This window comes from Halictus rubicundus, chromosome 6, assembly GCF_050948215.1.
Source record: "Halictus rubicundus isolate RS-2024b chromosome 6, iyHalRubi1_principal, whole genome shotgun sequence".
Classification (NCBI taxonomy): domain Eukaryota; kingdom Metazoa; phylum Arthropoda; class Insecta; order Hymenoptera; family Halictidae; genus Halictus; species Halictus rubicundus.
The window spans coordinates 1,617,518-1,632,496 of record NC_135154.1 but is presented as its reverse complement, the minus strand read 5'-3'; the positions used below and the strand labels follow the sequence as shown (position 1 = coordinate 1,632,496).

General features: G+C 35.5%; 1 protein-coding gene and 1 long non-coding RNA gene across 3 annotated transcripts; one reads left to right on the top strand and one right to left on the bottom strand.

Annotated features, from left to right (window-relative positions):
* Positions 1-8,597: 8,597 nt before the first annotated feature.
* LOC143354880 (uncharacterized) lies at positions 8,598-9,007 on the bottom strand. Of its 2 annotated transcripts, none has more exons than XR_013082399.1 (2): positions 8,858-9,007; positions 8,598-8,781 (listed from the first exon to the last, which is right to left on the bottom strand). It is a non-coding gene; the product is annotated as an uncharacterized LOC143354880 (long non-coding RNA). The 2 variants fall into 2 exon arrangements; XR_013082400.1 differs by having other exon boundaries at positions 8,871-9,007.
* A 1,655-nt stretch (positions 9,008-10,662) lies between these two features.
* Positions 10,663-12,409, top strand: LOC143354881 (uncharacterized). The gene is made up of 2 exons (XM_076789256.1): positions 10,663-12,154; positions 12,322-12,409. The coding sequence occupies exon 1, from the start codon at positions 11,018-11,020 to the stop codon at positions 11,981-11,983; it is 966 nt and encodes a 321-aa protein (XP_076645371.1). The 5' UTR covers positions 10,663-11,017; the 3' UTR covers positions 11,984-12,154; positions 12,322-12,409.
* Positions 12,410-14,979: the final 2,570 nt, after the last annotated feature.

Genomic DNA, 14,979 nt, shown 5'->3' with positions numbered 1-14,979 from the left:
AACTTTTGATATCTTTTTGATTTTTAGGTGTAGGAAATTTAGCAATGGCATTAATTTTGTCAGGATTTGGTTGGACACCCTTGTCCGATATAATGTGGCCTAAGTATGCCACTTCATGTCGCATGAATTCACATTTATCAGGTTGTAGTTTTAAATTGTTTTTTCTTAAACGGTCAAAAATGGATTTCAATTTTATTGAATGTTCCTCGATCGATGATGCATAAATGACGATATCGTCAAGATAAACGAAACATTGGAGACCTTGCAAACCAGTTAGGATTGAGTTCATTAGCCTTTGAAAGGTTGCAGGAGCGTTTCTTAACCCAAAGGGCATTCTCGTGAATTCATAGTGTCCTAGAGGGGTGGTGAAGGCTGTTTTCTGTTTGTCGGATTCTCGCATCGGAATTTGGTGAAACCCAGATGCCAGGTCTAGGGTTGTAAAATATTTTGAATGTCCTAGTTGGTCTAAAATATCCTCGATATTGGGTAAGGGATAGGCGTCACCGATTGTAACGTCGTTTAGGCGTCTATAGTCAATTACAACTCTCCATTTTCGTTCACCGGAGGAATCCGATTTTTTTGGTACTATCCATAAGGGGGATGACCATGGAGAAGTAGATGGTTGTATTATTCCTTGTTTTAACATTTTATCTATTTGGTTGTTTACTTCGTGTTTGTGAATTTCCGGGTATCTATATGATTTAGTATAAATGGGAGTAGGATTAGTTAAGTTAATTTCATGTTCCATAGTATTTGTTACAGTTAATATATCGTCGGAAAGATGAAATATATCGTAATATTCTTTACAAATATTTAAAATTGATCGTCGTTCCTCTGAATTTAGATGTTCCAACCGCATGTTGTTTTCTAATACTTGTTGTCGCTTTAGTATAGGTGAGTTTGAATTATTTGTTACAAGGATCGCGGAGCTGTGCGGAAGTCGCTCTAAGTATACCGAAATTGGTTTTATTTGTAAATCTATTATGCGCGTGTTTAAAATCGTAGCATAAGCTCTATTATTTTCGTTTACTTTAATGATTGCTTTTGACAAATAAACTCCTTTTTGTAATTCTAATTCCGGAACAATACCTTCTTGGATTTCGGGATTTTGTATTTCGATTTCAATGAGGGTTTCAGTTCGCGCCTTAAGCTTGATTAAATTTATATTTTGGTTTTCAAATTTTTGATGATTTAAGTTAATTGGTATCGTTGATGACTTAAGAGATAGAGTGCGTGATTGATAGTCGATAATCGCAGATTCTTTCTGTAAAAAATCTTTACCTAATAAGCCGTCGAAAGGGACGTTTGTTGCTTGGTTTAGGATATGGAATTTTATGTCGATAGTGGAATCACCTACTTGTACAGGAATCAAACAACTGCCTACAGTTTCGACTGGGGTATTCACGCTAAGACCTTGTAGTACTAATTTATCTCTAGAATTGAAATACGTGTTAGGATTTAATTTGCACGCTTTAATTAACGATATGTTTGCGCCTGTATCTACCAAGAATGTGAAGGCTTGATTTGCGTTTTTCGAGTGTAACGATGGTACTATAATATAATCTAAATTATCGCATGGTATGGACATGGTTAATTCTCGAACACCGTTAAGCGAGAGATCGGACCCTCCAGCTCGGTGTTCGTTGCTGGGGGTTCCTGGGAGTTTAAATGTACCGCGGCGTTTTCGGTCTGTCGAGTCGTATTATTAGTTATTTGTTGCCTTCGATTATTATTATATTGTCTTTTCCGACATTCTATAATTACGTGACCTTGTTTTTTACAATAATTGCAAAACTTTAATTGGCTAGCATGTTGAATCGTGTCTGAATGAATAGGATTTTGATGTTGAATTCGATTTTGCATTTGAGGTTGGCGAAATTCATTCGGAGATTGATACTGCTGTTGGTTTCGATAAGAGCTTTGATTTGGTTTAGAAACTTGTACGTTATTAATGACTCTATTACGATCAGGGCCAGGTAATCTTGATCTACATTGTGATGATCCATGATTTGTTCTACCGCAAATGGTACAAGATTCTCGCCTAGCGTATTTATGCATATTTAAGGCTTGTTCTTCTGCGACGGCGGCGGAATATGCGGAATTTAAGGAACTAAATTCTTTCCATCTCAGCATTTGAGAAATCTGAGGACAACTATGATAAACGAATCGATTTAAGGTCGTTTCTTCAACGGATTTTTTTTTTCCTGGAATTTCTAGAGGATCATTTGAATATTGTTGTATTGCGCTAAGTGCTCTTGAGGACAAGGTTAATAATCTTTGGTAGAAAGCGGTAATATTTTCGGAATGATGTTGTCTACTATTGTTTAGTTCTTCCATTATTTGACAATAATGTTTCTTATCTTGAAATAATATTTTAAGCTGTTCTTTTAAATCTGTCCAAGTACTAAAATTCTGAAGGGCAAGCTGTTCTTTAGCATTTCCCGAGATTTTTGAAAGAATGAAGTACAAAAGAGGCGTTTTCTGTCTCGCTGAAGCGAGCTCGTCTGCATTATTGCAATTGGCTATAAATTGCCCGAGTTCGTACCGGTTACCAGAAAATTCTTTTGGAATTAGGTTACATAGAAATTGTATTGGATAATCAGAGGAATTAGAGGAATTAGAGGAATTAGAGGAATTAGGGGAATTAGAGGAATTAGGGGAATTATCTGGATATGGTAAAGACATCGTGATCTGAGTACAAAAGATGATCAACAAGCAACAAAATTCAAAGGTGTATGTACCTGTCGTCTACCAGCGAAGTAGTTCCTGTGCGTGACAGCGATTGACTTCCTTCTCTGAGGGGCTGATCAGATCCGTAGACTCTCCGGTTGACACTATTAGTTCCCGTCACAAAGGATAAAAATCCACAGATGAAGAACACTTTTAATAAAGTCTTATTATTCTTCCACCACTGACAGGTCCTACCGACTGCGCCAAATTTTGTGTCGTGATCCCGGAAGGAGAAAGTCTTTCGTTCTTAGTTGATTTCTTTATTTTGTACAATTAGTGTCACGATGCGTTCGGTTCGAAGTGCGAATGAATTCTGAGCTGGTGATGCAAGGAAAAATGGGGAGAAGGATGACTTTAGGGTAGGAGAATTATGGGGGAGGAAAAGTGAAAGTCGGAAACAAGTCAAGGGATGGTCGCTGGAGAGGATGTCTGGTTTTCGTCTATTTCAAGGATGGCTAAAGTCTTGTTGCGATTTGGTTCTAAGAAGAGAAAGTAGAGAAGGAAAGGGTGGGGAAGAGTGAGAGGACGGAGAGGACGGTTGACTTTTCTATGGGCGACGAAAACTCAGTTCCGGAAGGTGATTTATTGGGTTCGGGGCCCTTATGGTTAAAACGGCGTAGGCTAGGGTAGGTATGATCGTAGGAGTGTGAGAGTATCTGACAGAACATTAAAAAAATATTGTTAAAATCACATGAATAAATAATATAAGAAATTGAAAAAATAAAAATGATGTATGGGAAAAAACATTTACCACCGACGGGATAAGAACCCCAGCATATCCGCTCCTTAGTTCGACACACGTCTGGCGATGTTACAAAACTTTACGAACATTCTGGTATATATCACACAAAATACAATTTATTCTTTCTCTTAAATCACATTTCTTAGGTCAAACAATTACTTGTTTCAATTTAATAATGCTAAAAATTACTTAATATATATCTGCGATAAAACCAACAAATGTAACTTTCCTCCTAATAGCAAAAACGTCGAAAAAATTTGGTTTTTATTGTTTTTTGACGATGATGTCTCACAACAAAAAATCTAAAAAAAATTGACGACACTGCCTGTTATAGTACTTTAACAAGGAACTAAACAGTAGAATAGTATGTTTTCACATTTTTGAAGAATCTGCATTTTTCCGATTTTTTGGAGGTTTTTCATTTTTTTACGACCACAGTTTGTAACAAAAAAATCTGAAAAAATTATCAAAAGTCAGCCTTAGAATCCAAAATATGTCACATTTTTTCAGAATTTTAGGAAGCATCAGAGTGCGGAAAATACGCGGAGAAGCGCGAAATCTAATTTACCCTGTAACCAACCTCATGGGCAAGATAGGGGGTTGAAATTTTACTCAGAGGGGTTTTTCTTAGTCAGCTTTCGAATTGTTCATTAATCATTGAAAAACCTCTAAGGGCAGTTTTGACCATAAATCGGCTAGGTCCTTTTAAAAGGATCTGATGTCTACGTTCAACACTCGTCATACTTTCTGTTTAGTTAATATTTTAATGTTTGTAAAAAGTTTACCGATTTTCATCTCGAAATCATTTTTCAATTTGCAATTGTTGGCTCTTCTCCGTGGATAACAGTCGATCTTTTATACGATGGTCCAAAATCATGCTAACTACCAAATAATTCGTAGTGGCAGCAAAGTTCAATCTACTTCCTAGCTAGACAATTAACGCAATTATATAACGCAATTTTTCCTGAGTTTTCATTACATGTCATCTAGTAGCTGTCACGCCGACCAAAGATCACGCCGATCAAAGAGCACGCCGACGAACCGCCAGCATACATTGTAGACGCGGCGGCGACCTCGTATAAATACACATCAATATTATACAATATTTATATATCCATTCCTTCAAAAACTATTTAACGAAGTTTAACGTTAATTTTCAACATTATAAACAATTTTGCAACAACACATTTTTACGACTGTACACTGAACCCCGGAGTATAATATAAAGGAATATATAAAATACCGTTCTTCACATCTAGTTATTTACATAAATCTAGGAAATAGTTGTTATTGCATAATTATTTTCAATAAGGGTTATACAAATTCTGAATCAACATTTCAATATCAAAATATACAATAAAACATCGCAAACATTTAGCATTGTCAATATACTAAAATGCTTGATAATATCGATGTGCTGATCTTCCCGCTGTAACTCGCATCATGTCATTTTACGCCTGATTTTATTTCGAGCCGTTCGCTTCGTTGCGAGCAGCTCGCATCGGTGCGGATAGCTCGCATCGTTGCGAGTAGCTCGCATCGGTGCGAGTTAGGGCTGTGCGAGTACCCGAAAATGCGAGCCGAGCTTAGCTCGGCTCGATTGTGCGAGTCGAGTCGAGTACTCGCACGATGCGAGCTACTCGCACCGATGCGAGCTACTCGCAACGATGCGAGCTACTCGCACCGATGCGAGCTATCCGCACCGATGCGAGCTGCTCGCAACGAAGCGAACGGCTCGAAATAAAATCAGGCGTAAAATGACATGATGCGAGTTACAGCGGGAAGATCAGCACATCGATATTATCAAGCATTTTAGTATATTGACAATGCTAAATGTTTGCGATGTTTTATTATATATTTTGATAGTGAAATGTTGATTCAGAATTTGTATAACCCTTATTGAAAATAATTATGCAATAACAACTATTTCCTAGATTTATGTAAATAACTAGATGTGAAGAACGGTATTTTATATATTCCTTTATATTATACTCCGGGGTTCAGTGTACAGTCGTAAAAATGTGTTGTTGCAAAATTGTTTATAATGTTGAAAATTAACGTTAAACTTCGTTAAATAGTTTTTGAAGGAATGGATATATAAATATTGTATAATATTGATGTGTATTTATACGAGGTCGCCGCCGCGTCTACAATGTATGCTGGCGGTTCGTCGGCGTGCTCTTTGATCGGCGTGATCTTTGGTCGGCGTGACAGCTACTAGATGACATGTAATGAAAACTCAGGAAAAATTGCGTTATATAATTGCGTTAATTGTCGAGCTAGGAAGTAGATTTAACTTTGCTGCCACTACGAATTATTTGGTAGTTAGCATGATTTTGGACCATCGTATAAAAGATCGACTGTTATCCACGGAGAAGAGCCAACAATTGCAAATTGAAAAAAGATTTCGAGATGAGAATCGGTAAACTTTTTACAAACATTGAAATATTAACTAAACAGAAAGTATGACGAGTGTTGAACGTAGACATCAGATCCTTTTAAAAGGGCCTAGCCGATTTATGGTCAAAACTGCCCTTAGAGGTTTTTCAATGATTAATGAACAATTCGAAAGCTGACTAAGAAAAACCCCTCTGAGTAAAATTTCAACCCCCTATCTTGCCCATGAGGTTGGTTACAGGGTAAATTAGATTTCGCGCTTCTCCGCGTATTTTCCGCACTCTGATGCTTCCTAAAATTCTGAAAAAATGTGACATATTTTGGATTCTAAGGCTGACTTTTGATAATTTTTTCAGATTTTTTTGTTACAAACTGTGGTCGTAAAAAAATGAAAAACCTCCAAAAAATCGGAAAAATGCAGATTTCTCAAAAATGTGAAAACATGCTATTCTACTGTTTAGTTCCTTGTTAAAGTACTATAACAGGCAGTGTCGTCAATTTTTTTTAGATTTTTTGTTGTGAGACATCATCGTCAAAAAACAATAAAAACCGAATTTTTTCGACGTTTTTGCTATTAGGGGGAAAGTTACATTTGTTGGTTTTATCGCAGATATATATTAAGTAATTTTTAGCATTATTAAATTGAAACAAGTAATTGTTTGACCTAAGAAATGTGATTTAAGAGAAAGAATAAATTGTATTTTGTGTGATATATACCAGAATGTTCGTAAAGTTTTGTAACATACGTCGCCAGACGTCGAACTAAGGAGCGGATACGCTGGGGTTCTTATCCCGTCGGTGGTAAATGTTTTTTCCCATACATCATCTTTATTTTTTCAATTTCTTATATTATTTATTCATGTGATTTTAACAATATTTTTTTAATGTTCTAAAAATATTGAAGTAACATTGATTAGGCAATGAATATTTATATTATTGTGTTCGTCCACGATTTCCGCCAGATATGAAATTGCTTGTGAAAATTGGTAAGATTCCGTGAAAAGAATTTTGAAATCCACTTCTGTCATTTCCAGAAAATCAAGAAATCAATACTGTTTGAAATGGAATCTTTTTGCGGTTCCAATTGTTTTGACCATCTTAATCGGCTATGCCCTTTTAAATCTTATCACCTATACGTGCACAGTACCGAATGACAGGCTGTTGGAACTTCCAACTTGTGTGAAAGGTTGTAGACTGGCACATATTGGCACGAATGCGTACAAATACATATCAATATTATACAATATTTATATATCCATTCCTTCAAAAACTATTTAACGAAGTTTAACGTTAATTTTCAACATTATAAACAATTTTGCAACAACACATTTTTACGACTGTACACTGAACCCCGGAGTATAATATAAAGGAATATATAAAATACCGTTCTTCACATCTAGTTATTTACATAAATCTAGGAAATAGTTGTTATTGCATAATTATTTTCAATAAGGGTTATACAAATTCTGAATCAACATTTCACTATCAAAATATATAATAAAACATCGCAAACATTTAGCATTGTCAATATACTAAAATGCTTGATAATATCGATGTGCTGATCTTCCCGCTGTAACTCGCATCATGTCATTTTACGCCTGATTTTATTTCGAGCCGTTCGCTTCGTTGCGAGCAGCTCGCATCGGTGCGGATAGCTCGCATCGGTGCGGGTAGCTCGCATCGGTGCGAGTACTCGACTCGACTCGAAAAGCGAGTCCCGGCTCGACTCGACCCGAGCTCGGCTCGCATATGCGAGCTTGGCTGCAGGCCTAGTGCGAGTAGCTCGCATCGATGCGAGTAGCTCGCATCGTGCGAGTACTCGACTCGACTCGCACAATCGAGCCGAGCTAAGCTCGGCTCGCATTTTCGGGTACTCGCACAGCCCTAGTTCCAAATAATGCCAAAGTGGATGCTACCAGAGACGAGGTATAAGGATAGACCTATCATCCAATGCATTTTCGTGTCCAACGTTTTTGGGGTCACGTAACCCCATTACCATTTTCGTGTCACATCCTGTATTACCAACTGGAACTAAAATCTGCTGACAGCGTCGTTAGTGGTAGGAATTAAAATTAAAAATAGCTATACATATATATAGTCACTGCAGTCTCGCGAATACAATAGAATATTGTTTTCTAAAACGCTTTAACGATTTCAAATACTAATTTCGGTTATGATTAGTTAAACTGTATGTTGGGTATAAATAACAAATGAATGAAACTGTACGTACAATAAAGAATATGTTTAACTGCAAAATTCGAAATGTTGTAAACAGCCAAATATTAATATGTACTTTATAAATGTAACGTATACGCGAATAAATTCATTGTTCAGAACTGTATTGTTATTGTTATAGGATGACATCATTTTGTTAATATTATTAATTAACTACATTGCTTTGAACAGTAATTATTATATAAATATTTTTTAAATGGTTTTTATGAAAATTTTCATGAACATTACAAGACAAATGTTTTAATAACTTACTAAAAACTACAAAGCCAAGCTTTGAACGTAACTTGGTTATATATAAATAGCCTCAAATTAGTAGATATTTGAAATTTGAACACCATTATTACTATATTTGTTAACAATAAATAAAAGATTCGTCTTAACATCAGCTACAACAACATGTAATAAAAAATACTTAGTTTTATATTTACTTAAAAAATTAAGATAACCATAGTTTTTTATCAAAAAAATTTTTTTCTATTGGGATTTATAGATAACTGAGTATCGATTAACTTTTGTTGGAAACATTATTCTGCCAGATTATCCGAAATGTTTAAAACATCCCCAGATGGCTTCTTTTGGGTCACTGAGATCTTGGTTGGTGGCCCGTCGAGAAATTTTCCGAGTGTGGTACTCGCGAAATGATCGTAATTCCTTATGCGTTGCTTCCTGGGTATCTTCTGAAAGATTTCCGATGGATAATAGGATGCTTTCTACCACATCAGCACCTTGTATGAGCACTTTGTGGACAGTTACCAATATATAATACCATGGATATAAATTCATTCCCCGATGCTCTGTGTGCAACTCGTGCTATGTACTCCAACTCTTCCGTGGTGTACTGCGTCAACAGGCTTTCTATTTGCCTGCGATTTATCTTGTCACTTGCCTCAGAAAACCCTTTTTTGGTCGTCCATCTTCACTGCGTCCTTCAAATTCAAACAGTTGTTGTTCAAACCAATCGGGACATTTTAAAAGAACTCTATCAACATCGCGTTCGTTGTTCTTCCATTTTTTTTTACTAAATTGATAGAAAATTGTTTAATTATTTTTCTAACAAAATCTTCTGACGTCTACCAAAATTTTCAAAATTGCATGTCTGAACCACATATTCATACATTGAATTTTGGACACCAACACTACTGGACGCACAGATGTTATTTCTGCCTCGAAGAAATTGAAAAATGTCCCTCCCTACAAACAATCAAGATTAATGTAGAATACTTTGCACAAGTGTTCATTAGATTTATCTAAGAATTTCGCAGTATTTCGTTCGTAAACAAATTTATTTTAAGAGAGAAGTCAACCTTTTGTCCGAACTGACCGTTCTATGTAAGTGCTTATGAATCACAAACGATAAAAGATAGCAAAAACTGATCGAAGTAAAAGTTATATCGTATTTTAGGCCTATAAATCTGTGCGAAAATTTTCTAGGAAAAATCATTTAAACATTTTTTTTTAAATTATAAATTTTTAAAATTGTTTGCACAATGGGCCCAAAAATACGTGTTAGCGTCAACGCATTTTTAACGAGAGGTTTTAGTGGGATGGTCGAAGGGATGTTTATTCCTTGACAGATTTATGGCAGGGCTTTATGATGTCTGTGGCCCGTGAGGCTAAACAGTCCTGGCAGCAGGCGACGCGATAGCTGATGACCGATTTGGGTCTCACCGCTATCGATTGTCTAAGCATTGACTGTTTATTGACGGTGAGAATGATTAGAAAAGGCAAGCGACCCGACGTCGTAGTGCCAAAGACAAGGGACTCTTTGTCCTGAAGGATCTGGCCACGGAGTGGGGAAGGCTATGCCTTTTGGTAAGAGGAATGTGATGAACCCCACGGCACTTACCCCAGAACCTTGGGACCAGAAACTCCTAGTTTCTCACATACGATATAACTTTTACTTTAACCACATTTTGATATCTTTTTGTCGTTTGTGGCTTATGTAGAAGAAAATCATAGAAATGATTAGTAATAATATATCGACATTAGATTACTAAAAAATTTTTGTGAGGTGTCGAACGATGATGAAGAAATACGAAATTACGAAATGAGTTTCGGGTCGGAGCATATTTTATTATAGGGTAATAATCAAGGGTAAAACTAGCTGTGAAAATTTTCTGCGAGCAATACCATTTTTTGGGTTTTGGTAATTGTGCGTAAAAGGTTCCTCCTCACAGATTTTGATAAAATTTAAATATGAAAAGCTCAACATCCTGAACAACTTTTTCCTATACATGTAACTGCCTCTCAGCCTTAATTTACGAGATATTCACGAAAAGCTGCAGCTACTGCCTCATTGAATTTTGTCTATACGTGCACGTCCGAAGCACGCGTATGCGTCAGCATCGTGCGACCGATCATCAACTGTTTCTACAAATATATCACAGCGATCGACAAACGAACGTGTGAGCTTTTCACAATGAAGGAACTGGGTTGTCATAGGCGAATGCTTTAGAATAATGTTCCGAATCAGGGTTTAATGACTGACAAGGGAACATATTCAGATGCGAAAATCCGATTTTGATGAAACTTATGGGAGCTTATAGTTCATTGAAAAATATTTGACACGTGTTTGTTTTTATTGGCAGTCATCCACTTTGAAGAGGTGAAAACAGCCCTCAAAGTTGGGGGCCAAAACCATATTTTTTGAGATATCTCGGAAACCAGAGGTCAAAAAAATTTGAATTTTTTTTAAATTGTGTGTTTTTCAATGGGAAATGTAGTCGCGCAAGAAAATTTTAACAAAAGTTTTTTGTTTAAACAATATATTAAAATTTTGATTTTTTTTGCAGTTTCTCTTATTTATTGTTAGTTCATTTTAATGTAAACTTGGGTGTGTGATCTTTGATCTAAAATAGGGGATACATGTTTCAGGATTTTCTTTTTTTTGCCATTTAACAATAATTATGCATAATGGAAGATAGTCTTGCACCTGGCGTGCGTACGAAGGAATTCTGGTTGTGGAAGTTTGAAGAGAACTATAATATAGTATCAAGAAAAACGACGAAACTCGTTACCCGCCATCATAGTAACCATTTAACAGATTTGACCGCAGCAGCAGAAGATTTTGTGTGTCATGTGAAAGGGTATTTTGAAAATTATGGCGCAAGCAATATTTTCAACAGTGATCAAAGTGGGTTCCAGTTGGAATTGCACTCTGGTCGAACACTTTCACACAAAGGTGAAAAAGAAACGGGTGCTCTTGTCCAATCAATATCGTCAACAACTCACAGCTACACTATCCAGCCCACAATTTCAGCTGATGGACAGTTGTTATCGCCATTGTATATTGTTTTGAAAGAAGTCAAAGGGCAGTTAGGACCTTGTGTACGAAGAAGTGTGTTCGCGGCACCTAATGTCCACATTGAAGCTTCCACATCGGGTAAACTAACGAAAGAATTATTTAGAACGTGGTTGACTGAAGTATTTCTCCCATCTGCTCCAGAAAATTCTGTTTTACTTCTTGATTCATGGAATGGATATAACGACGAGATCATACGTAACGTCCTGCCAGAGAACAAACAATTAGAGGTATTAACGATACCAAAAAATACGACGCCATTAATCCAACCACTTGACGTGTATGGGTTCCGAATTTGGAAGAATTTTGCACGAAAACTTTCCGACCTTGCAATATTATTAAATATTGATATCAATCTACACGCAAGAGATAATATTATTAAACTACACTCATTAATCCACAACCAATTATCAGCTGCGCGTTATGAACGGCTGTTTCAATATGCTTGGTTCCGTAGTGGATATATAGAAGAACGGCCAGGAGAATTTGAAAATCCCGTAGAGTTCTGCTTTACAAAATTAGATGGTCTAACGTGTTTCCATTGTTCAAATGTAGTTGTACTTAAATGTTCTAGGTGAAAAGAACATTTATGTTTTTCTCATTTTATCCTTGAGTATCATTATTGCCAGAATTATGTAGAATAATCTTTGCGGATAGCTCTTCTTTCAAAATCAGATCTTTTCAGAGCTACCACAAACGACGAGGGAAACTCTAGCTTCGATTACTTTAATGATCCACAGTTTAAAAAGGTTGCAGATATATTTTGACCGAAGGCCCAATAACCGCAGAATATCAATATTGCCAGAATTATGTGGAATAATCTTTGCGGACAGCTCTTCTTTCAAAATAAGCTCTTTTCAGAGCTACCATAAACGACGAGGGAAACTCCAGCTTCGAGGATTCACAGTTTAAAAAGGCTGCAGGTATCTTTTGACCGAAGGCCCAACGATTGCGGAATTTCACAGGCGAATTGGCTATAAAAGTCGATACCCTTACTCCGCCGCACAGTGGTCTGAGAGCGGCTAAAACTCCATATTTTCAAGTGTCTTATAAAATGAAATTTGTTATATTTTTTACTAGTAGGGGATTAAATCAAAACGTTTCAAGGATGAATCAAATTCGGCAATTCCATAAAAATGAATTAAATTCGGCCATGCTAAGCATACCTAGGTTTCAGAATGAACTCAAGCGCATGTTTGAAGAAACCGTATGCGCCTGTAAAAATAGAAATACGAAAAATATTTTTTTTTCCTGGCTTACTTCGAGTACTAAGACTCGAATTTATTTTTAATTTCTTCGAGTAGTTTTACATGTAATGCCATTAAACGTGGAAAAGAGTAACGTTAATGAAGTTTAAAAAGTGATATCTCTCTTGCGCCAACGTGTGCCAACGTGCGCATGCCAAAAACACGTTTGTAGATGTCTAAGTAAATAATAAATCCAAAATTATACTGCGGCAACCTGCGGCTTCGCGTTTTATCTCATGAAATGTCGGTGAAAAACGTGGTGTCCCGAGTGAGGTCAGGTTTTTAGTGGATCTAGGTACGCCAAAAACCTGCTATCTGAGCCCCACACTACCCCATTCTGGGATGTGCGTAAGGCATTTTCCTCCTCTTACTTAAAGAAAAAAAAGTATACCTTTTTCGTGTAAATAATAAGCTTAATTAAAATTTAAATAACCGTTACCTCTATATCATAAATTTTCATTAAATCTTGTACATAAGCGTATTCTTCTTATTTCATTTTATTTTAAATTACATAAAATTATTATTATTTAAATTAAGTAGTATTTTTTTATGGAGAGGAATTATTTTTTATCATTTTTAATCTAAATTGTTTCTATACTCATTTAAAGCAGAATAAATGCTTTTTCAATTTATATAAATAAACTTTTATTTATTGATAGTAAACAAAATAATAATTGTTGTTGAAAATTTAAATACTTATTTAGCGCTATTTATATCTTGAAATTGATTCATATAAACTGTTGTTGGTTCCTTGAACCTTTTGTTATCAAATACAATTTTCAAAAAGGGCGGAAAAATATTCAAAAGATTGTCAAAAAATATTTTAATGACAGTTGTTATGCGAGGTTCTATATTCGTTACAAGTTGCGGCATGTCTGTTATTATCGATATTGTTATTATTGATAAACAATTACTTCAAAACTGATAACAATAATGGTAAGAGATCAACTAAATCTGAACTCCTGTATGCTTTTACGATTAAACGATAAGTCAGATCAGCAATAAACAGAATTTTATACAGATTTATTGTTTATAATTAATAAGTTCTTGCACAACTTATGAAAATATTTGGAAAAAAGAACTAATAATTGTATGTGTAATGTTAACATATAATAACAGACACGCTGCAACTTGTAACGAATATGGAACCTCGCATAACAGCTGTCATTAAAATTTTTGTTGACAATCTTTTGAATATTTTTCCGTTCTTTTGAAAATTGTATTTGATAAAAAGAACGTTCAAAGGAGCCAACAACAGTTCATATAAATCAATTTCAAGATAAAAATAGCGCTAAATAGGTATTTCAATTTTTAACAACAATTATTATTATGTTTACTATCAATAAATAAAAGTTTATTTATATAAATTGAAAAAGCATTTATTTAGCTTTAAAATGGGTATAGAAACAGAAAGCATTGTACTTAAACAGAGATGAAATATTCAGGTTGAATTAATCATGTAATATCTCGTTTCGTTTACTTTTGCAGAATTGCGACTGTAACTTGGAAAATAGCCGAAATACGCGCTGTGCATTACACGGCAGTAACAGTAAATTGGCAACTATGCGACGAATATTCTCCGATGTGGTTTGGCAACTACGCCTTCGATACCTGTGATTAAATTTAATTCCTAAACTCACCACTCTAAATCGTAGAGGGCATACCAAAACCTCTGATTTTTTGAACGGTCGATATTTCAGAACATCGGACACGAAGTCCCATAAGATGATAGGTCTATGCTTATACCAGAGAGGAATGAGAGTGCTCACGCCCGGGGTTTCGGCGTTCCCACTTTCGTAACATCGCCGCTTTAGCATGGCACAGAACCGGTCAGTCTTTCCTAGAACAGAACCGGTCAGTCTTTTAGCATGGCACAGAACCGGTCAGTCTTTCCTGGGACAGAACCGGTCAGTCTTTTAGCATAAAACTGAACGCACATTATTTTTTTAACCAGGATTAGAACGTACAGCTTAATTGTTGTATATGAAATATGTAACTAACATGTAAATCTTGTGTACAAAATCTCTAATTAATATAAATTAAGAATAATATTAATTGTAATGATACGTATTTTATTTTTTTTTCAAGTTTGTAGTTGCAAACTTTAGTTGTAAAAATTGGAAAATCCGGAAAAATTCGAACAAATACAGATCTCATATCGAAGTTTAAAAGCGACCATTGTCATCAACACTATCTTAAATTTTTTCATATATATAGCTATTGTTATTATTAATTAAAAAAAATTTTCTTTCATGAATAAATATTTTTTCCACCTCAGCACCATAAGATTTTTACTAGATGACTTTAAAAACACATTAGAACTATTT

What these genes read in the sequence shown, in the direction of transcription:
- LOC143354881 (XM_076789256.1), top strand. Translation starts at nt 11,018, where the DNA reads ATGGAAGATAGTCTTGCACCTGGCGTGCGTACGAAGGAATTCTGGTTG.